This window comes from Trachurus japonicus, chromosome 23, assembly GCF_045865225.1.
Source record: "Trachurus japonicus isolate A0001 chromosome 23, Traja_1.0".
Lineage (NCBI taxonomy): Eukaryota > Metazoa > Chordata > Actinopteri > Carangiformes > Carangidae > Trachurus > Trachurus japonicus.
In genome coordinates, this window is record NC_140929.1 from 18,113,336 (window position 1) to 18,137,869 (window position 24,534).

At 41.6% G+C, this 24,534-nt stretch overlaps 1 protein-coding gene across 2 annotated transcripts; it reads left to right on the forward strand.

Annotated features, from left to right (window-relative positions):
• Window positions 1-554: 554 nt before the first annotated feature.
• On the forward strand, window positions 555-20,579 carry pik3cg (phosphatidylinositol-4,5-bisphosphate 3-kinase, catalytic subunit gamma). 2 transcript variants are annotated; one of them, XM_085769859.1, is made up of 24 exons: window positions 555-726; window positions 2,115-2,334; window positions 3,325-3,496; window positions 3,582-3,844; window positions 4,329-4,415; window positions 4,537-4,637; window positions 5,779-5,948; window positions 6,033-6,220; window positions 7,051-7,158; window positions 7,312-7,396; window positions 7,481-7,922; window positions 8,805-8,903; window positions 9,008-9,143; window positions 11,560-11,625; window positions 11,814-11,957; window positions 12,875-12,956; window positions 13,183-13,286; window positions 13,523-13,669; window positions 16,099-16,189; window positions 16,284-16,414; window positions 17,008-17,119; window positions 17,489-17,646; window positions 17,810-17,891; window positions 18,923-20,579. In XM_085769859.1, the coding sequence occupies exons 2-24, from the start codon at window positions 2,122-2,124 to the stop codon at window positions 19,120-19,122; spliced, it is 3,381 nt and encodes a 1,126-aa protein (XP_085625985.1). In that variant the 5' UTR covers window positions 555-726; window positions 2,115-2,121; the 3' UTR covers window positions 19,123-20,579. The 2 variants fall into 2 exon arrangements, with proteins under 2 accessions (XP_085625985.1, XP_085625986.1); XM_085769860.1 differs by having other exon boundaries at window positions 574-726; window positions 2,119-2,334.
• Window positions 20,580-24,534: the final 3,955 nt, after the last annotated feature.

Sequence of the window (24,534 nt, forward strand, 5' to 3'; positions counted from 1 at the left end):
ATAAATCCAAGAGGGTCTGGCTGCAGACAGTGATCTTGAGTTAAATTTGGTTGTAAAAACGATGAAAGCGGTCTGATCTAGGAACTGAAAATATTGCCTAAAGAAGAGTTCACTGCTCCTACTGTAACTAACTGTTTAGAGTAGAGCTACAAAGTTACCGGATATATCAAGCTAAACTTGATTACAACGTTCAAGACCGTCAAAATGAGTCATAATAAAAAAATATGTGTATCATTTACATTTGATATTTCATTTGATATATATTTATGTAGGCTAATTAATATTTTTTAAATAGATAGTAGGCTAATTAACAATTACGTCTTGGTTAGCCTATCATCATTCAACAAGCAATACTTTCTGATGACATGTTTAGTTTGTGTTTGTGGAAAATAAACATATGTACATTTTGCATATTTAACATCATGCAAAAGTGATCCACGGCTCAGACGCATAACTCTACATCCTAAAAAAAAAAAAAAAAAAATCGAGACAAGTTTAAGTGCGTGTATTTTACTTTGGAGAGAAACCGGAAGTGTAGTTCTGTTGCGCTCTCATGAAGTTAGCCGGTGGGTTCAACAACTTTCCTGACGAGACAGCGTTTCCCTCATTAGACTGCTCCCAAACTGAGCTCAGTTTCCCTGCTCGTTGGTCTCTTCAGTCAGCATAAATGCCGAAGCTTTCGTCCTCAGCTCCGGGTTTTGTCGCCTGCTGCGTCTGCCTTCATTGGTGAGTCATGAAACTGACTTTTTGTCTAAGTTTAACTAAGTGTAACTAAAGTGACGCCTGTCGTTTGGATAATTATGGCAGCTGTACCGTTACATCCACCACACAGTGACCCCGCTCCTCTGTGGCTCAGTTGACAAGTTGAATTTTCTCCTCTCAGACTTGTTACCGTCCGTTTGAACACAGATACAGACTCACAGTCATCATTATAACACGGTTGTTTGAACGGCAGACAGACTGTGAACAGTCGGCGCAGTTTTAGCAACATTCACGCTGTATCGACTTTTGCTTCCTGCTTTTCTAAACTTCCTCTGCTGCTGTGACAGAAGAAGCTGAAACTCAGACTCACAACACTACAGCCAATTTAGGTGATGCTTGCTATCTGACACTGTTATTATTGTTATAAGTGTTATATTAATGCCAAAGGTAAATGTATTATTCCCAATGAATTAAAGACAAAACATAACCTATTCTAAAATAGTTTTGAACAGATGCTCCAGTGGAGACTGACAGTGTAAGATAACATTTTTAAATGTAGCTAATCTTCACATTATATTTTCATGTCTAACATGTCTGACAAAGTACCATTGTACCTTAAAGAGAGGTTCAGTTTTGTATAGTTGGTCATGCTTGGACCCAAACAAAAGCCCTACTAACCCTACAGTATTCAAATCCAACATTTTCATTCATGGTGTCAAAATAAGCCTTCTAACTTCTGCTTGTGGCAGTAACTGTATCAATAATATGTCCATAAATGAATTGACTAGCCCACGGAAAGAACATTCATCAACTATTTTAATTACTATTTTGATTTCAAAAGTTCCACATTGATAAAATGTTGATTATAAATCGGGTCAAGGTTCTTTATCAAGTTGTCAGGACTTCTGTAAACAGTCTCAGCTCTCAAACTGAATATATTTGAACTGTTGCTCAGACAAAAAAAGACCTCAAATGGCTTCATTTGTAGGGAATTATGATGTGAACAATTTGAAGATCTATTGGGTAATAGAGGAAATGATCATCTGACTCACCAAGAATGAAAATAGTTTTTAGTAATGTTTGTACTGCAGCAGTTTCTCTCTTTTAGAGCCATTTTTATCGCAGCATCCCAGCTTTGAAGTAATACATCAGACCGCAGAAACAAGATTTCATGTGGATGTGCTAATAATAAAATTAAAAGAGGTTATTCATGCTAGCCCTGAAGGTTAGGAGTCACAGATCAGTGTTTTCTGACAAACAGGAGGCTTGTAATACTGATATCTATCAGTGTAAATCATAGGCTTGCAACTCGTTTAACTTGTCTGTATGTAATCTGCCTTAGAGAAATATGAGATATGATCACAAGAAACAGCTTAGAGTATTTTCCTTTTTTCCATCTCATCCCCCTCCAGCTAGGCGATGGATGGGCAGCAGATCCAAGTGAGCGACGAAGAGCCTAAAGTACTGCGAGAAGAGACCCGGAGGAGGAGGAGGAAGAAGGCCATCACGTCGTCCTCTGGCACCTCCATGGACCAGATCAATGTGGAGTTTGTCCTGCCCACCGTGGCGCGGGGCGGGAACAGTCCTGACAGTCTGCTGCTGGAGGTGGCTGGAAACTGGACCGTAGAGCAGGTTTCTCATTTACTACTCAACGCCATTTTTTAATATACTATGTGAGACGATTCCGCTAAATGAGTGCCATTTCCGTCCCTGGCATATTAAATGTGTAAAAACAAGTAATATTATAATATAAATTACATTTAATTATTAAACAAAGCACCAAAGTCATGAATCATTGTAGAAATTAAAGATATATCATTTTTAAGATTATAAAAAGGGATCCAAAACACTGATTCGCCTTTGTTGCCTGTCCCCACAGCCAAATGCTACATTTTACCACAATCATGAATAAAATCCTTCCAAAATCTAATTTTTTTAGCATTTAAGCATGACTTTATATTCTATCTACACTTAAAATAAGTTTAGATTTGATTGATCAGTGCCAAACACATTCCCCCCTCTGAAAATGTTGGAACATTCCACCAATGACATGTACAGCAGAAAGTGACATAATTTGGATCTTCTGAGAGTCATGGGAAGACCAAAAGAAAGTTCTCTCATTTATTTTCCCTAAATGTAAATATATTGTAGCTGTGTCAGAGACGGTAAATCTCAGAGTTGTATCAAAAGTAAAATATTCAGTTAAATCTTAAGAATGTACTCTGTGTGCTCAAGCTATTAGAATAGATGTGTGAGAATCTATGTGGCTAGATTTCACACAATTGCCAACTTTATGCTAAAAACTCATTGCTGTTACTCTAGAAAATAATAGAAAGTACTTTATCAATCCCTAGGAGGGAAATTCAGAATGTCATTTGAGTTTTGGTAACAGTACAGGAAGAAAATGCAATGATCATCAACTTTTAAACTTGCAATACATTCAATAAAGTAGCCTGAGATTGACCAGTACTCATTTTGAATGAGTAAATGTGTATATTACTAAATTCTATGTTGAAATGGAATGAAAAATGAAGTTTATTTTGAAGAGTTACAACAAGCAAATGGCACTCGTTTGGCAGAATGAATGTTGATAAAGTTTCATGGATACTTGTTGCCTTCCAGGTGAAAGCTCAGGTGTGGCTGAAGGCGGTGACGTCAAACCTCTGTCCCGAGTTCTACCAGCGGTTTTCCCCGGACCACTGCATCCTGCTCTACCAGAAGAAAGGCAACATGTGTGAGATCTATGACAAGCATCAGGTCTTCCAGACGCTCGACTGCATTCGCTACTGGAGAGGTACGGACCAGTGATGGGTGCTGTCGCATCCCGGACTCAGGAGGAAGCTGAGTAACCACGAGCATGTCTGTTTTTATCCCAACAGCCCTGAAGAAAGACGTGGGGCGGATCCAGCTGGTGCCCCGCCCCCAGCCCTCAGACGAATCCCTGCAGTACCAGCGTTACCTGAACTATCTGATCGGCTACGACGTGACCGATGTCAGCAACGTGCATGACGACGAGCTGGAGTTCACCCGCAGGAAGCTGCTGACTCCGCGACGCATCGAGCTGTCTGACCGGGACCCAAAGCTCTACTCCATGGACCCCTGGGTGACCCGCAAGCCAGTGCCTGAGCACCTGCTCAGCAAGGTGTGTGTGTGTGTGTGTGTGTGTGTGTGTGTTATTGTTATATTTGTACGACCAATTCATGCACTCATGCATGATGCATGGCAGTGCATAAAGGCTTTCAGGTGTGACACACTCTTTGCTTCGACATAGAATTAATATTTACAATATTTTTAAATGAATACAGAGCTGGAATATGTACCTGTTTTCATTTCAAATTAATTTTATCCGTACAGCAGCGAATCATAACGTATATTATTTCAAGGCAAGGCATAAAAAAAGCTACACTTGGCAATAGTGGCAGGAAAAACTCCCTTTAACATGAAGAATCCTTCAATACAACATGGCTTTGGTTGTGTGGTGGGGGTGGATTTGTGAAGAGAAAGAAGGGATGAGGGACTTTGAATAGCTGTATATATTAAATAAACAGTGCACTTGATTAATTCAATCATTCATTTACTCATCCAGTCTTTTCATTCCTTCTCATTTTGTCCCATGTTCCTCTCAGGTCGGTAACAGTCAAATCTTGGTGGTGATCCACATCAACACGGCCAGTCAGACCATCAAGGTGTCCATTGATGACACACCAGCACAGGTACAGTACACATATGCTGTGATGAACAGGACTTGATCTACAGTATGTGTTTCACTACTTCCTCTCCTATTACTGCTCAGTTTTCTCAACTGTTTTCTGACTGTTCTGCATCTTTTTTTAGGTGCTCGCAATTTTTTTCACCAAGATGGCCAATAAGAGAGTTCTGCTGGGTATCCCTGAAAACATGTGTGAGGCGGATTATGTGCTACGTGTTTGTGGAAGGTACGTCAGATGATTAAACATCTAGTCACCCCTGAGTTACTTAAAGGTCCAGTGTGTAAAATGGGGATAAAACCGTGATATTCAGATTCTAGATTCCAGCGCTCGCTCACTCACTCGCGCTCACCCCTTTCCTGTCAGCAAAGTGACGGTGGCCTCTGAGGACAGAAAAACTTGTTGTCACTTCACTGGGACTTGACTGGGACGACTGGGAGTATTTCAGGTGCATGGAGCGATGAGGTCTAAACCGATTTATGATATGTCTGCTGTTTCCTCCACCTACTTCTTCGTTGGTTTATTTATAAACGTGAAACTCTTGAAACGTGCTCTCTGGTTGGCTGGATTTTCTGTTCTGGCTGCCGTACAAACATGGCGGTGCAAGATGGCGACACTCTCTAAAGCAAGAAAAGAATAATTAAAACCAAACAAATTTTGTTTCATAGCGATTATACACTTATACAAATATATTCATGGGTAGTATATTCAGATTTTGCCAATAAACTTAGCCAATTATTACACACTGGACCTTTAACATGCAGTCAGTCCATCCACACGTTTTATTCACATTAAGCAATATCGAATTAAAAATGCCTTATGGAAACAGGAAAATCTGATTAAATGTCATGAATATCGCAGGATAGTGTTGCGTGACCGTCACTGGAAAACGAAATAAGTTATACAGCTAAAGGAATGGTTCGACGATACGATATGGCCAAGACTGCTTCCTACCAACGACTTAGTCATAGGTTGCGAGACAATGAAGAGTTATACAGTACGTGAAAATATGGGGCACTTATACCGCAGCATCTTGATACAACGGTGGGTTGCACCCTTACAGTTAACTCCTGTCACCAGTCTGCATTCTACAGTAGGTGTAGGTACGTATACGGTCTCTGATGGACTCCCTCGGCACGTTTGTTTGTCTTTGTTTTTGTTTTGTTTGTAGAGGCTCTGTTTGGGCTTGGTTTAGACTTGTGGTATGGTATGTATGTTTGTATGTCTTTTCTTGTTGAAAACTAATAGAAAGTGAAATACAAAAAAAGTCATGAATATTGATAAAAAGTTAAAAATGATAGATGATGTTATACAGCAGATAGTTATCATTAGTTTATGACAGTAACCTCCTCAGTGTGTGTCTACACAGGGAGGAGTACCTGTACGGGGAAAAGCCACTGCAGAACTTCAACTGGATCCGCCAGTGTCTGAAGAACGGTGAGGAGATCCACCTTGTTCTGGAGATGCCACCCGATCCTGATCAGGACCTGGTCCAGAGGGAGGACTGGGCCCAAGTGGACGACTGCACCGGGGTCGCAGGTAATGACTTGAGCCGAGCCGGAAGACTCCACTATTATGTGGTCAACTTCCTGACGTACTCGGTTAACCTTTGTTTTTCTCCAGGTACCCACGAGCAGCTGACCATCGATGAGAAAGACCATGAGCGAGTGTTCACCGTCTCCATGTGGGACTGTAACAGGAAGTTCAGGGTGAAGGTTCTGGGTATTGACATCCCGTCCCTGCCCAAGATCCCAGAGCTCATTGTCTTCATAGAGGCCAGCATCTTCCATGGCCAGCAGCTCCTAGCCCAGGTCAGGATCACATACATGGACCTGTTTTTAACTTAAAGCATGCAAAATATTTTATGGATGGTGTCTGTCATGTATTTTGAATAGAAGCAGCTGAACTTGTTAAGTATGATGTTTAATCTTGTTCTCGAGGAAAACACAAAGAGTAAAGACGAAGAGTGATACTGTGGCTGCTCTTTTTTGTTCCGTCATTCTAACTGCAGTATTTTAAAATGATTTGATGCCTTAATTAAGTGTAATCTTGGTTACAGCTGTTTCCTTGCAGTATTTCTACTTCTAGTAAAACTACCCCCAGACTTCACTGTTCATAGTTGAATGCATCATTCAGCTGCGATAGGTGACTCAGTCATAAACTGATACCAGTCAGATAAAATTAAAAGCAGTAACGCTGGATTACAGGATGTATCGCGTGTGGGGCTCATTTAAATACTTCAGGGGAAAGGCACACTGCACCACTAACCACAAAGGACATTACACAATAATGAACTAAAAAAAGAATGAACTTTTATACAGAATAAAACAAAGTTACAATTTGTTTGACATCAGAATTGGTAGACATGAATTAGTAATATATAATAATACAATATAAGATAACAATAATACAGGTTAGACATGGTGGAAATAAAACACAGTGAAAGTGATAATACAAAGAAGTGGGAAGTGAAAGAAAAGTTGCAAGTCTCAGAACTGACATCCGTCTGTTATGTGTTGGTTTTATAACTAATGATATCATAAAGCAATGTCTGTACAACAGAGACAGCATAGATTGACCCTGAATTTAGCATTATTAATTGTTATTTATACAATTATCATTTAAACCCCTATTTCTTTAGGAGAGGACAACCTCCAAAACTTTCAATGAGGAAGTGCTGTGGAACTGCTGGCTGGAGTTCAACATTAAGATCAGGGACCTGCCGAAGGGGGCACGCCTCAACCTCCAGGTAAACTCACACATTCCATTCAAAGCTGGTCCAAAGGTTTTAACCACTCTCCACACACACACACACACACACACACACACACAGGGAGCATGCTCTGGTGTCCGGGAGACGGACGAATGAATCTTGAATCATGTGTTCTTTTACACGATGCAGGTAGTCTGTGGGAAGCAAGCTCAGACACCAAACTCCAAGGGGAGCTCCTACCAGGACAGCACAGCAGGAGGAGGCAGCCATGATGGTGAGGTCTGGTCACAGGTCACACGCAAATTATCAGCTTACAGCCCGAGGCTCATCTCTGTCTGTGTGTCTGTCCGTCTTTCAGGAAAGACCAAGAGCCGTCTCCTTTACTACGTCAACCTGCTGCTCATCGACCACCGCTCTCTGCTCCGCCAGGGCGAGTTCATCCTCCACATGTGGAAAATGCCAGAGAAGAGCGAGGAGAGCAGCAGCAGCATCAACGCCGACAAGCTCACCTCAGCGACCAACCCGGACAAGGCCTCCTCCATGGCTATCGCCATTTTACTGGACAAGTACTGTTACCCCGTGGTCCTGCCCAAGAGCCGCGACGTTAGCCGGGACGTGAGCCGGGACGTGGCGGCCGGGGGCGAGGAAGCCGAGGGAGGAGAGCGAGGCCAGAGAGAGATGCCCAACCATCTGAAGAAACAGTTTGAGGCCATCGTAGTGACCGACCCTCTGCATCCACTCAGTCCTGAGGACAAAGAGCTGCTCTGGCACTTCAGACAGGAGTGTATGCGCGACCCCAGGTATTCATATCATCTTATCCAGCTGTTTCCGAACTTCACAAACGGAAGCTGGCTTTGCTCTTCCGGTGGAATTGTATGCTTATGTTTCCATGGTTTCAGTAGCTGTCATATTCACATGGATGTGTTAACGCTGGCTTTTAAAGGGATAGTTCAACATTTTGGCAAATTGGCCCATTGCCATAATCCCTATAGTTTTAGGAGTAGGTTTGTTATCTTTAAATATCGGAGCAAGCTATTTTTAGAACGGCGGAGCAGAGCCGCAAGCTGCTCAGAGCTACGCTACGCTTGGTTTCCCTCATCGAACTCAGCTATGAGATAATAACAGAACGTTACGAGGCAGAGTTGTTTTCGAGGCAAATGCAGAGACTTCTTGAAGGGAATGCGCCTCGAGAACAACTCTGTCTCATTCCATTATTATCTCATAGTGTGGTGAATGTGCAGGTTACAACTTGTCCACCAGAGCGTTTTGGAGTTGTTGGATTGTGTATTTGATGAGGGAAACCAAGAAATCCCATGAGCCTCCGCAGCGTAGCTCTGAGCAGCTCACGGCTCTGCTCCGCCGTTCTAAAAATAGCTTGCACCGACAATTAAAGGTAACGAACCGCCCAATTTGCCAAAATGTTGAACTATCCCTTTAACAATGATATCACACAAATGTCCTGTGATATCCATTGTTAAAAGCTGCCGTTAATAGATCCATGCGTTTATAACAACTGTGACAGCTACTAAAAGCATGGAAACGTAAACATACGATTCCACCGGAAGAGCAAAACCGGCTTAGACCTGGTTCAGAAAAAGGTGGATTCAAAATAAAATGGACTACAGATATTATTGCATCATGACTTTGTTTATTATCACTCAATAATCCGTCCCTGTCCCCAGAGCCTACCCAAAGCTGCTGGGCTCAGTCAGATGGGGGAAACAGGAAGATGTTCTGGCAACGCACCGTCTGTTGGAGCGCAGCAGTGCCTGGGACAGCAGGTAAAAAAGGCTTCTCATACTGCCACTACATGTACAGTATGTACAGTCTGTGTCCTCTGCGGGCCCACTGTCTCATCACCTGCGCTCCTGTCGTTCCTGTTCAGTGGTCTGGATGTGGGTCTGGCCATGCAGTTGCTGGACTGTCACTACTCTGATGCTCAGGTTCGCTCCATGGCTGTCAGGAAGCTGGAGACTCTGGAGGACGATGATGTGCTCAGATACCTCCTGCAGCTCGTACAGGTCAGTCTCCTCTTTTTTCCTCTCACTTGTTAGTAGTAGTATTGGTAGTATTTTTTCTTCACTACCTCAATTAAACAGCTGTTACTGCAGTAACAGGTGACCTTCGATAAAACACTGTCAAACAGAGTAACCCATGAGTTAACACAGTAAATTCGGTTCTTTGACAACATTTCAAAGTTTCAAATGAGCAATTACAGATATTATCTTTACTACAAACAGCTACAGCGTTAACATGCTCGTAAATGTTGATTAATCAGTCATCATGACTATATAATCATGTGTCAAGGAGCCAGTCTGTATAATTATAAAAATCAAGGAAACTCATTCATTGGCTTTCTACTGTGGCCACTTAGCTTAGCTCAGCATAAAGACTGGAAAAAGAAAATATAACATCATACTAATCAGTTTTCTGTGTTTATTTTTTTAACCACTGGCCAGTGCGGGGCTAGCTGTTTCCAGTCTTTGTGCCAAGCTTTATTTTGCCATTTAAACAGATATAAGAGTTATATGAGTCTTCTAATCCAACACTTGGTAATAATTTCCTAAAATACCATAAATTGGCATTAAAAATTAGCATTTTTAACTCAATTTTGCTGCTTAAAGGAGAATTCCAGTCATTTATGACCCCTAAATCGTTTTTCTGATGGTCACCCAGTGTTGAGGGGAGCAAAAAACGCGACTAAAATTGATGCAGGCAAACCGGAGTTACACCATGGCGAGACGGCGCTAGGGATAGCGACAACGCTAAACTATGGGGGCAATTTTTTCAACCACAACAAACACTCCAAGAACAATCAAATATCTATGGTACATGACTCGAATCCTTATGACACACCACTGAACTCATATAGTGTACAGTATAAATAGTATAAACTTTGTGTTTTTGCATGTAGTCACTCACCTCAGATAACTCTGAAACATCCTGGACAGACATTACTATCCTTACTAAGAACCAAAAACCATCTGAGTGTAGTTTTCCATCTCTCTGCGGCTCTCTCTGGAGCTCTAGTAAGAACAGGTCGGTGAGCTAATTAGAAGGGAGGAAGCTCTGAGAGCGGTGACTGCTTGTTGTGACATCACAAAGTTACAAAAGTTGCAGGAAAATATCATATTTCTTCACCCACCGACCAAGTGATGAGTGACAGCACACCTGTTTGACGTGGGCCTGTTGTTACAGGTTAACCTCTGATTGTCAGTGTTCACAGTAATTACAATAATTACTCTAAGTTCCTATTGTTTTTTCTGTGACATCACTTGTGGACTTGCATCTGTCTGTATTACAGGATAGAAACAAATGCCTCGCTCTGCCTGTGTCACAGTTTCATTATTTCACGAGCCGGAGGAAAGAGGCAGCTGAGCACATCCATGCTGCATGTTTGTCTCCTGATGTGTTCCTATATTTGACTCTGTGGTTCAACTTTGCATGACCACTTTGAATTATCAGCAGAGGCCAACAAAGAGCCTTTTGGTCTGATAGGAAAATGACTCCTTTTCTCTGTATACTGCTGTCACTGTGTCCTGTGGAACTGAGTGATGTGCAGAGAAATCCTCTGTGGTCACGCTGACTCACAGCAGGTATTCTAGGTGGAACCCTCTATTTTCAATGCACCACTAAACAAAACACTACTTAAACTGAATTTAAGGGCAACAGTCAAAACATTTTTAAAGAATGATTTTGTTTTTCAGATCACATTCTTGTATCACTGAAACCAAAGTGCTCCCAGCAGACCAGCTGTTGGTTGTTCCTCCTGTTCCTCCAGTGTGTGTGGCAGTGTGCTTGTATGTGTATGTGTGTGTGTGTGTGTGTGTGTGTGTGTGTGTGTGTGTGTGTGTGTGTGTGTTGTGAACCGTTGAACCCGCCTCTGCTGCCCTCGGTTACTATCTGAATTGTTCAGGCCTGTGTGAACACAACAAGCTCAATGTTTTCCTTTACTCCCTGAACCACGTTGACACCAGTGACCTCTGTGACCTCAGTCTGTCAAAGGCCGCCTGTGAAATTCTCACCGTCCACTCGAAATGTGTTTTGTGTCTGCGAGCGAGGCCTTACATTTTGCCTTGCACTTCCTGCTATTTACAAATGTGTGAACTGAGCCCCATGTCTTCTGTTCTATTGGTCTGTATGTTTAATTGAACTTTGACTTGATCGAAAATGGACACAGCAGCTTTAATTGTGCCATCTATAAAAAGTAAAAATAAAAAACTGTATCTGGGTCACAACCTTCATGAAAAATCTTATTTTAATATCAACGTTGATGTTGTTTGATTTATCCAGGTAAAGTGTATCAAAAATAATAGCTGCCTCTGTTTTTATGTGTTTATGTTTTTAAAAATGTGCGTATGTACGTATGTGCATTGAAATTTGGAAATATAGTTTGTATTTGTATTAATCACAGGAGTGTGCGTGTGCGTCTTGCAGGCAGTCAAGTTTGAGCCCTACCATGACAGTGCCCTTGTGAGGTTCCTGCTGAAGAGAGCTCTGAGGGTCTGTTTTTACATTATCACACACTTTTTGTTGTATGTTTCTGTGGTTTCTATATTTGTTCTCATTCATTTCTGTGTCTCCAGCATGATGATGCATGTCGATTAACTCAGGCTTTGTGCGCTCTCTCTCTCTCTCTCTCTCTCTCTCTCTCTCTCTCTCTCTCTCTCTCTCTCTCTCTCTCTGCACAGAGTAAGCGTATCGGTCACTTCCTCTTCTGGTTCCTGCGCAGTGAGATCGCCCAGTCCATGCACTACCAGCAAAGGTATGCTGTCCTGCTGGAGGCCTATCTCAGAGGCTGTGGAGAGGGCATGCTGCAAGACTTCAGGAAACAGGTGAGTACCAAGCAAAGACTTAAACAGATATGGATAATAACCCATACCCATGCTGATCCAAAAATGGGCAGAGAGGAGTGTGCGAAAATGAGCACTTAAAGCACTTTAAAAGGATAGTTCAGTTTTTTTGAATTGGGGTTGTATGAGGTCCAAATGGCCATTAAGTATAATATCTGCAGTAGAAAGGTTTCTGCCCCCCCCCCCCCACTGAGAAACACTGGCTGAGTGCAGCGCGATGAGCTGCACTGCACTGACTTGTCAATGAGGGACGATTAATCAGCGTAAATTTTTACTTTAGATCGTACTCTTGAACTGATGTATTATTTTGATATGGGACTTTATGTAGGCAGCGAAAATACGCTGATTACAGTGTACAACACTGTAATCAGTGTTGGTTGGTTCATTCTAGGAGAATGAACCAAATGCCTGCAGTCAGTTCTAGACCCCAAACAGTCTGACAGGCTCCACAGTGTTAATTCATGAAGTTAAATATCATCTCACATAAAACTCAACCAGCTGAAGACATTAGCAAGCTGTGGGTGTCACCAGCCCTTAATAGCAGGCTGGCTCTGCTGTGGTGGTCCAGGTCCTGCACAGGTCAGGTTGATGGGTGGCCTATCTGGTCAGAGTTCAGGGAGTGGGTGAGGAAACTGTGGGCCATTGCCTCCAACAGCTACAGACAACCCACACACCCCACTTAGTGTCATTGGCATCAGTTGTAACAGCTCATTAGATAGTTGATTGATGGCTCATCACAATCACAGCAAACTGTAGTTCCAGCCTTGTTGGTCATTTGTTTGTTTTGGTTCCTTTTTCAATGGAAACATGTGCAATAAAGTTCAGAGGCAGTTGTCACTCACTTCCTGCCAGCTCTCCAGGGTGCGACGCTAACACCTTTCTGTACCGCTGCTCTGCAGGTGGAGATGACGGAGGCTCTGCAGAAAGTCACTCGTGAGATGAAGGCCACGTCGGCTGAGAAATATGACGTCACTGCACAAGGTGAGAAACTCAGCCCTTTGGAGTTCACAATAACCTGGATCACACATTCACATACAATGGTTTTCCTCTTAGACTGAGCACACAACATGAATGACAATGTATTTGTTTCTGTTTTACTTATTAAAAGGGTCAGAGTGTGGAACAACTTGATCCATCACTGGTTTGAAGACTCTAATAAAAGACATAGTCAAAAAAGTGGAACTAAAACTGTGTGTTTGTGTGTCAGTGGTGTTTCAGTTGCGTCAGAAGCTGGAGACTCTGCAGTCGTCCGGTCTGCCCGAGAGTTTCAGAGTTCCTTATGATCCTGGACTGAGAGCTGGAGCCCTGATGGTGAGACACACACAGACAAGCTGACACTGAGGCTCCGCCCATGCTTGATATCTTTTAGTTTTAAAAAGCATTAGTTATGCTACTTTTGGAAACAGTTGTATAGACACCAATGGTCACTCCCTGATTGGTGAAGTGGTGAAAACAACATGGCTAAAGCTGTTGTTCAGCTCCATCCCACCACATGGATTTCACCCTGCAGGCCATCAGTGTATTTCAGTATCCATGTCTGTGTACAGATTGAGCAGTGTAAAGTGATGGCATCAAAGAAGAAGCCGCTGTGGCTGCAGTTTAAAAGGGCCGACCCCACCACCCTGTCTAAAGACCCCATCGGCATCATCTTCAAAGACGGTGACGACCTCAGACAAGACATGCTCATCCTGCAGGTGAGTGGTAACCACTCACTGGTGTCCAGCTCCTGCTCTTCAGGCCCCGTTGTCTTAGCTGAAGGTGACTGAGAAACATGTGTGTCTACTTTCATCAGTCAGAAACCTCACCAAGTCTGATGACTGATTTGAACACCTCATACATATTTATTATAGGGCTGTTGTGATTACAAAAACAACTAATTAATCACATAATTCCTTTTTTCTTATGATAAAATCAGTTGACATAATGGAAGTTTATTTAAATTCAAATACTATTGTTTAATATATATCTTCTATTAACAATGAACACAAATTTATACTAAAACCATCAGGACTATCAAAATTCACTGTCAGGTTGAAAGGTATATTTCTGATATGCACTAACAGTAGTAACCAGTATGTTTAAGCAGTTGAATTCCAAAACCATCAAGGCCATTGCAATTATCAGCTTAGGCAATAATTTTTTATACGTACTAATATAAGTGATATGAATAACAACTAAGTTCAAGTAAATTTCAAAAAGGCCGACAGCAGTCCATGCAAATATGAAAACAGAACAAGGAGATATGAGAATTACTGGACTTCATCTTTTTTTTTTTTTTTTTTTTGTTAACAATTTTGTATTCATTTTTCATATCAACATATAGCAAAAAAATGGAAATCAGTATAATAAAATAAAATAAGAACATACAGACAATTCAAGTGTATTTCCTGTTGGAAAACAATATAGTCCTACTGTTGACTGTATGTTCCAAACAAACAAACAAAGACAAGGAAAATCCAAACAACAGCAACAAAAAAGAAAGCACACACACACAAAAAGAAGAAGCAAAATATAAATACACACATATACTGTCACACATACACACGCAGACACACACACACACCATATAAGCATACATATATAAAAAAAAAGAATCACAACAACAAACAAAACAAAACGAAAACAAAGCTGCCATACACGTTCTAACTTCTCAGAGGCCACCCCCCCACCCCAAATCAGACACATTCACACACTCAGGCACTCTCACACTCAAGTCCAAATCTCTGCATGTACAGAAGGCCCTCCAAACATACTCCTATTTCATCCAAGCTCCCAATCCCCAGTCCAAAGTCCTCCACAGCCATAATCACCTATTGGCACCCAATTGAAAGACAAAACAAAATAAACACAAAACAAAACCAAACATAACTCAAAATAAAGTTCTTCCCTCCCTGGTGAGTGATCTGCATTGATCTGGACTTCATCTTAATCAGTTCTTCTCCAGGTTTCTCAGAGATAATAAATAGAATATAGTATGTGACTTTTGTGGTTTCTCTGTGAACCGAACCTGGAGCCTGAATAAATAAAGGACAATACAGCCTGTACAGAGTTTCCCCTTCATTTGTTCAGTAGCTGCGCACTGCTGCTGCTAGATTATGAGCGCTAGAATTTCACACACTAATTATTATTAACAAGCTACTAATGATTTTACGTGTGCCCTGTGAGCACATCAACATCCAACATTGTCTTTGAATGGTTTACAGTCAGTGCAGGTCTGAGGTCAGAGCTCAGCCACCACACCACATAAACAAAACACTGCATTAACATGTTCAAATTAATTGCAAAAAATTTAAATTCTTACTTTACACCCATCACACACTCATTTAATATCCTTTATTTATGATAAGCTAGTTGGTGGAAGACATAATAGGACAAAAGACAAAATCAAAACTGCTTAAAGCTTCACAAACAAATTCAAATGTCCATATATGACAGAGCAGTGCAACGGTTGAGTCACAAAATTGTAGGTGATTGCAACCGTCCTCTACATCACTGTTTCCAGTTACTACCGTCAGGGAAAAGGTACAGAGCCCCTAAAGCAAATAAGAACATCGACAAAAAATCCTTTGTCCCTGTTGCCATAAATCACCTCAACCAGTAAAGATAAACCCCTTGAAGCCAGCCTGCTACATTCAACTAAATCAAACCACTACTGCATAATGTATTTTATATTTATACTGGATTTTATACTTGACCTGATACTTTTTCATGTGGTTGCTATTGTTACTGATTGATTTATTATGTAAACTTTTTATCTAAATTATTTAATGGGTTGCTGCTGAGGTTATGAAATGTTTTCTTTCTTTAAATGCATTTTAATGTAAGCCAAAGACAAAGTTCTGTCTTTGCATGCAAAGGTAGACGAAGTATTTCTATTATGTTCTATTTTATTCTATTGGGAGAAAGATTGAACCCTTCCACTGTTACTCTAAACTGACCATATAATAATAATAGGAGTGAAGTGTGTGTGAGAGGTTAACAACGGATGGATGATGTCATTTGTGCTGCCCTTTGGTGTCAGCTCACACTGTGTCTAAATGTGTATTACAACTAAAGTTGCCATGACTTGACTTGACAGATTAGTGAGGAAACTCTCTTATTGTTTACATTGTTGTTTCCTCAGATTCTGCTGATCATGGAGTCCATCTGGGAGACGGAGTCTCTGGACCTCTGTCTGTTACCATACGGCTGCATCTCCACTGGGAACAGAATAGGTCTGCTACACCAAACAATATGTCCAAATACTACAGCCCGTCTGCCATACTCACTCCTAACCTCGTCTCTCTCTCCCCCTCTTTCTGTCTGTAGGGATGATTGAGATCGTCAAGGATGCCACCACTATCGCTAACATCCAACAGAGTGTGGTCGGAAGCACCGGCGCTTTTAAAGATGAAATCCTCTATCAGTGGCTGCGGGACAAGTGTGTGAGCGAGGACAAGGTAGAGCAGGCTCACACACACTGGTGACCGTCAGCTGACCTGATAACATGCAAATATGTGTCGGAACATCAGGGTTCTTCTGAACAGCAACACAACTGTCCAGTCATAACACTCTACTTAATACACAGTAATGAAACACGGACTCTGCTGATGGAGCAGTTTTGTCTCCAGCTGTTGCTCGCTTTATCAAACGTTAGAGGAAGTGGCTGTGGCAGACAGGAAGACAGCAACCCCCAGGGTTTTTCCTGTCACCAGAACAAACACACACAAACAAACACACACACTACTTTTAGCCACAACACCTGCACCCCCAGTGGCTGTATCTGTTTCTGTGTAAACATTTCTGCACTAGTTTACTTTGCAACACTTCATCTCTCAGCTGTACTTAGTGAAAGAAGAGGCGCTGTGCTCTGTATTTGAAATTAACCATGAACATTTTGATTTAATAGAAGAGGAAACACAGTAGCCATTTTCAAATCTGACATTTCAAACCAAAACCCATCAGCTCTGGCACCAGTCAAGATCCAGTTTCAGCTGTGGGAGTGACCGATGGTGTGATGATTAAACTAGAGTCTGTTTGTCTCTGTGTGTAGTTCCAGCAGGCTGTGGAGAGGTTCCTGTTTTCATGTGGCGGATACTGTGTGGCCACATACGTCCTGGGAATCGGGGATCGCCACAACGACAACATCATGATCACTGAATCTGGTACTGACATAGTTCATCTCAAAGTCCCCCTTTACAACAAAGCTCCTATTAACTCACTCTGAGTATCTGTAAAATTTAACAGCTCATAAAGGGCATTTGTGAAATATGTTGTTTTGATTTTGTTTTGGTGAGACATGTGTTTGTAGACAAGGATGACAGTAGGATTTTTACAGCTATCTGTTTTGTTGTGGGACAGAGTGGGACGTCTTGGAGCTTCAGCTGTGTCAGGGCTGGTAGCGATCACCTTAATCTTTAGTGTGTAGCTGCAGGAAGATCTGAGCCTCATATGTTCTGTATATGAAACAAATCAAACATGCAGCTCGGGAAAAATAAACAAAAAAAAAATCTAAGCTCCTTTTGTTTCTGCAGGGAATCTGTTCCACATTGACTTCGGCCACATCCTGGGGAATTACAAGAGCTTCATGGGAATCAGTAAGGAGTGGGTTCCCTTCGTACTCACTCCAGACTTCCTGTACGTCATGGGAACATCAGGAAAGAAAAGCAGCCCCCACTTCCAAAAGTTCCAGGTGCAGAAAACTGGATTTTATTTGAACATAGTACATGCAGGTCAAACACACACACATGCACAAGAAACCAGAAAGGTCACCAGAGGATGTTACAGCAGCCCAGATGTCTCTCAGCTCCACATATTTAGTATGTTATACAGAATGTTTGCGTTCTCTGTTGCAGGACGTGTGTGTGAAGGCTTACCTCGCTCTTCGTCACCACACCAACCTCCTCATCATCCTTTTCTCCATGATGTTGATGACAGGTACGACTTCTGTCCTTTGCGTTGTTCCCTCCTAAAGCAGAAGACACTTATGTTGCCATCATTTTGTTTAAGGGATGGATCTGCCTGTGTGCTGTGTGTAGTCCCGCCTCCCACCTTGTTCACTGTGCTGGTGTTTATTAATTCTGACAGACTGAAATAACGTGGCCATCTGCAACGCCACGTTAAATGTGAACACAGCCTGTTTCTGATATTATTAGACTGTTTGTCTGGTTTAGCTTGTTGAAGAGGTTTGTAGCGCCACATTATTACATAATGTAATACATTTTCACCTCATGATGTAAAAACGCTGCATTTTGTAATATTCTGCCACATTTTGAACGCAGTATGTAATAAACTTTGCCACATTTAGTTGTTACATAATGCACCAAATTATTACATTTTTTTCATTAAAAAAATGCAACACCTTTTTGTAATAATTTGGTGCATTATGTAATAACTTGTTACAAAATGTGGCAAAGTTTATTTAGTTGTTTGGAGTTTCCTGTGCTGCTGTTGAACCTAGTCAGAGCAGGTAGTTGACCCTTTGCAGTGCTTTTATCAGGTTACACTGCCACCTGTTGGAGTCCCAGTGCATTACAAAGCTAACAGACTGACCAACCGCTAAAGCTGCTGCTGTAACAAAACAGAAAAATGATCAATAAAGGTTAAGTCTTTTAGCCGCTCTGCCCCCCGGCTCTGGAACACACTCCCACAGGACATCCTGACTGTAACATCTCTACCTGATCAGACTGGCTTACCCCTCATAATATAACATTCTGGTTCATTGTATTTTGTTTATTTGTATTTTCATTGTTTTTTCTGTGTGTTTTGATGTAAGGTGACCTTGAGAGCCGCAGCAAAAAACCTTGATTGAGTCATTCCAAATGTATTTACATGGAATTCATTTATGAGTTGTTGCTATACTTTTTTGACGTCATTTTAAAAACATTTTTGTCTGTGGTTTTGAATATGACAGAAGAGCAGAAACAGTTAGATGTATTTAACGATGCTCACTCTTGTGTGTGGAACAGGGATGCCCCAGCTGACCAGTAAGGAGGACATAGAGTACATCCGGGAGGCGTTGACCGTCGGACGCAGCGAGGACGACGCCCAGCGACACCTGCTGGACCAGATAGAGATCTGCAGGGAGAAAGGCTGGATGGTTCAGATCAACTGGTTTGTGCACCTGGTGCTGGGGATCAAGCAGGGGGTGGAGAAACGGTCCACTTAGGAAAGATGAAGATTTCACAACATTCCTATTCACAGTTTTTCAGTTAGATCATAGGTCACCTCAGATTAATTAGGACAGGTGAATTATGAAAACCTGGGATGAGACTGGATGTAAAACTTTTGGAACATCATTTAAAAAGAGAGAGAAGTTTAAAACCAAAGCAAAACATCAGGTCAATGAAGCGAGTAAAGATAAGGAGGGTTTTAACCTGTGACACTGCACTCCTGCTGAAGTTAATTAACTTCATTTTATTTAATGATGAAGATAACCAGAGTTTTCAGTGTGGTTATCAAAAGTCTTCCTGCTGTCAGTGTTACCTCTGCTGTCACTCTGAAGTCTTACTGGATTCAGACAGATAACTTTTATTAGCCGTCTGTGTAAGAATACATAATTAGATATGAATGAAGTAGTCCTCCTGTGGGGAGTTAGTCTCTAATTAGATTCTATAGCTTTTTAGTTTTACAGAACATGAAATGGTGCATGTTAAAGCTTAGAGTCAACATCTCTTAATGCCCCCAAATCAAAGCCATGTGGACCTGCACCTTTTTATAATCAAAAAACACATGGACATTTAGATTATGGGGGTTTTAAATAAATAGAAGTAGAAAGCTTGTTTACATGAGTGAGGGGTTCTGCATCTCCTCTACTTCCTGTTTCTACATTGTCTCAAGTCCTTTTGGGCACTGTTTATTTTAGTCTTCCTAAAGAGGAGCTGCACTGTCTCAAGACTGAAGATGAGCGGATCTGGCTGTTACTAGTTGGTAAAAAAAAAATAAAAAAGTTTAATGTTTAGAATATTTGGTTTTACTGTTTAATTTAACATACTCTCCTTATCAAGCTTATAGAATATGAATGGAGAGTTCCAGATGCCAACAACAGCTTTCTTCTTGTTTGCACTGACTGTTTTTATGTGTCTTTCAAACCTGGTGCTCATGAAATTTTAACTCCAAAAATGTGTGTTAATGAAGCTAATTTATAGTAGAAGACATTGTGATGCTACTGAGGCCCATGACATTTAGCACTTGCTGGTCAGTGCTGTCACGTCTTAAAGGACAATCTGTGTTTTTATTCCAAGTGATGTCATCAAAGTGAAACGTCATTATGGTGTGATTTTAGACTGAAACAACAAGTTTACACTCAGTAACTCTGAAGGAAATATGTATGAAACCACAGCAGTTAAGAAACAAAGGTAACAACCTGTCAGAATATTCAGAGGAATTCAGGAGATAAAAGCTACAAGTGTCAGATAGAAATCAGTATTTAAAGATATAATGATAGAAAGCCTTCCATCGTTTTTGTCTTTTCCGTTGTTTAATAAAACCTTGTTGTTCCTGTAAATATTTCAACCATTGATTCTGAGAAGTAAAATAATGAATAATTCAAATAAATCATTTCAACATTTTAGCTTTTCTCTTTAATGTCGGAAAATAAAAAGTTATGTGCAATAAATACTCAGTGTTTTTTCCTTCAGTGGGTCAGAGTTAGTTTGTATTTCATAGATCAGCTCAGGAATACTTCACATCCCTCTCTCCTGCATCTGATCCTCCACCTTTACATATTGGATTTATTTGAGCCTAAGCTTGAAATATCTAATGCTGTCACCAGATGGCGCCACACCACAGCCCCTTTCCTTCTAAACAGGGCTCTTATAATTTGCTTCTTCTCTGTCAGATTGAATCTGTCTCCCCATCACAGTGGGTGTGAGGTGTCGGTGTGTTTTCAAGCTTTACGCTGTGTTGTATGTTTCCATGTAGAGGCTGTTGAGGGTCTAACTGGATTAGATGGATGAAGCTCTTCACTCCCTGCAGCTGTGAGTGAGGCCTCTTTCTTTCTACGCTGCTCTCAGCTGCAGCTGTGAACTGTGGAGAATCTCTTCTGACGAGTGATGAGGGTGTTCATTGAATGGAGCGAGATGAAAATGGGTTTTCTCCCATTTATAATTTCCTTTACGTTCATATCGCACCATGACCTTCACATACGATCATGTTTAGGCTATGTCTTTATGTGCCATAACTCTGAATGTAAATCATCTTCTAGCCCCAGGTTTCCTGAAGCACAAAGAAACAAGCCACAGGGACAGGGGCTTTCACTCTCTCAAGTGTTAAAATACCTCTGCGCTTATATACTATATATATACATATAGAAAACATAAATCATGAAAAACATATAGGTCCATATTCATGAATGTTGATTAACAGGAAGATAAAGTTGTAGGCTTCAGAATGAGAAACCATCATGTGTTTACAGATCAGAGGTGTGATGAAGCTGCAAGGCTACAACTTAAACAGTGGAGTTATTTTCTACTGACACCAGTGTTTTGATATGATCTCCAGGCCTGGAGGTTCTGGTCTGGACAAAAAACCCTCTCATGGATTTCTGCCTCCTCCACTCCAACTAGTTTCAGTTCATCTTAGAGTCAAAGTTACCATTTGAACCAAATTTGAAGGAATTCCTACAAAGTGGTACTGAGATACTGTGTCGGGCCAGACAGACCTGACTGTAGCTGTTACTGATGTGAGCCATAAGAAACGATATTTCTTCACCTCACTTTAAGACCCATGATACAGACATGTTTTTGCAGGACCTCAGCTCTATCTCTGAGAGCTGGACACTCTTTAAAGCAGACATATTCTGCCCCTTTTCCACAAATTAAAATAGTTCCCAGGTGTCTTGTCTGTGACATGCTTCGGTCAAAATACCCCAACGATCAAACATCACAGCTCTTTTCATCCTCTCAAAACAGCCCTGTTCAGAACAGCTGGTTTCAGTGCCTGTCCCTTTAAATGCAATGAACCACTGCTTGCCCTGCCTCGCCCCTTCTACTGGTTCCAGGTAGGGGTGGTATCATGCAAATTGCCGAAAAAAACTGAGGGAACAGCTCGTAAAACCACATGGATTTTAAACTCGGGAGCCTGAAAATAACATTTTTTGTTAATTCTCACAATTTGGGGTCCGGAAGGCAAGACAAACACCCAGTTAAGAGCCTTCAGAAAGTGATATTTCCATAATATGTCCCCTTTAAGAAAATACAGGAGATACTAGTGTTGTGGTACGCGAAACTTGAGAGTAGTCTTGGTCTCTAGACATTTTCAAGGTCAAGGTTTTATTCTTGTCTTGGAATCGACTACATTTTTACTCTGTCTAACCCTAACTCTCTTGGTCTTGACCCCCTCAACGTCTTTGTCTTGGTATGCTCTGGTCTTGGTCTTGACTTGGTCTTGGGTTAAGTGGTCTTGACCACAACACTAGCAGATACACACACACACACACACACACACTGCAAATTCTAAAAACAACATGGTCAGTCTGTCATCGCATGATCTTCAGATTATCACAGCACCTCCAAATAATCCAGCACAGTGCGTGTTTCCAGCAGACACAAGTGTGGAGGTGGGGTGGAGTGGACCATGAAGCCATAATCCAAACTCCAATTTGTTGCCAAACTGATGTGGAGCTTTTCTGAATTTGCAGAGTGTTTTTTGTATTTTCAGTGTGTTGCGTTGTGTCGTGAGGCCACCGTAGCCTCTCTGTATCAGTGACTGATTCAAGCCACATTTTCCTGTGGCAGGTGTGTGAGGCCGGTGTGGGAGGAAACTGGAAGAAACTGGAGTGAAGTGGAGCATCGAGAATCGATTCACTCTCCTCCTCTGTTACCACTGGTTCCTCTCTAGGAAGACATGAACCAGATCAGACGACGGGGGAAATCACTGTGTGTGTGTGTGTGTGTGTGTGAGTGAGAGAGAGAGAGATATAGTGTGTGTGTGTGTGTGCTCTCATATGGACTGTATATGTGTGCCTCAGTGTGGTGCTGTACTTCATAGCAGGGAACTAGATCTTCGGGGTGAGGGCAGCTGGCCTGTCCTCAGCTCCCAAACAGGCTAATTTTAGGACCAGGACTTGTGTTGAGGTTAATTGGACTTAATTAGTCCATATGAAGCTGTGGGTTGAGGTGATGTAGCGTAAAAGAGCCGGGGAAGGCTACAATGGTCTTCACAAGAACCGCAACACTCTGTAATTTGTGCATGCCCATATCAGTGTATGTTCCTCTATGTAAATGCCAGTATGTGCATGTATATGATTACGATGTGTGGGTGTGATGCACTTCAGTCTATTTATGGTGGCTGCCTTTAGAATAGAAACACAGATTTAATGCTTCCTCTTTGATTTCACAGGATGAGTGTCAAGTGTACATGGGCCGTGGAAGATGTCTCCATTCATGCAGCTACATTTTATCTCCCTATAGCAGCATAGTGTCATGTGAAAGATACGCTTACCAAACCTCTCTGTTATTACTGGTCTGTCTTCCAGGTGCTAATTTATGGAGGCAGCAACATCCAAGGCTCTGAACGTGAAGCTAATGCTGCGTTCGAGACGACTCGGAACTCTGAAGCTTCCAGGTGAAAACTCAGATTTCTGACCTCAGAGCATTCGAGATGCACCACGTCAGAATAACCAAAAACATGGCGGACTAGGACAAACTTTGCATTCAAAGTGCTTCACGCAGTTACAGTAAGACATTAAAATATTATAAAGGGCACAAAACTATTAAAAAAAAGCATCTTAGAATACTGAAACAGATCATTTAAAATCGTAGAGAAACAACAACATGAATTTACTGTGTTCCACAACATCCGTAGGTTATAAGTGCAAGTAGGCCTAAATATTGTATCTTTCATAAAGTTTTAATGTATTTTGTCATTAAGAATGTATTTATCAATGTTTTACCATTGACGGCGTGGTTCTGCATGGGTGCAGATGTCAGAAAATTCTCCGAGAAGTTGGGGTAGATTTTCTTCTCCGACTTTCATGAGTGGGCGCTCAGAGGTGAGATGGTGTTCAATTGCACTTTTTCAAGTACGAGGTTGGAAAAGCCTGAGTTCCGAGTTGTCTCCAACGCAGCATTACACTCAGTGACAAAACCTGCCGTTCCTCTCCTGACCACTAGAGTGAGTCACCAACAGTGAGTCAGTCCCCATAGACTCACATGTTAAAATGTCCAACTTTACTGTTTTGGTCTCTTCAGCAAATTCATACTGCTCAAATCTCCCTCATGAAAACTCACTGGTTTGCATTTTGTTACTGTTATGTTTACTTGAGGATGTGGTGTTTGAGTGACAGGTGGGTCAGTGCATGCCTATTGCCTGCCACTGTTTGGTGTGTTGCAAAGTCTCAGGTCCACGTGTGCCACACCTCTTTGACTATTAGCTGGGAGTTATGAGGCAGAGTCAGACACTGCCAAGATGGCGCCACTCTACAGAAACCTGTGGGTGACGTCATGGAGGCTACATCCATCTTTACTTACAATCTATTGTTACAACCAGAGGTCAGTGGCAGGAGCAGGAAGCTCTGCCTGCTGTGGAGAACAGATGTGTTTTAGGGTGCAATGTGAGGATGATTGTTCATTTTTCTTTT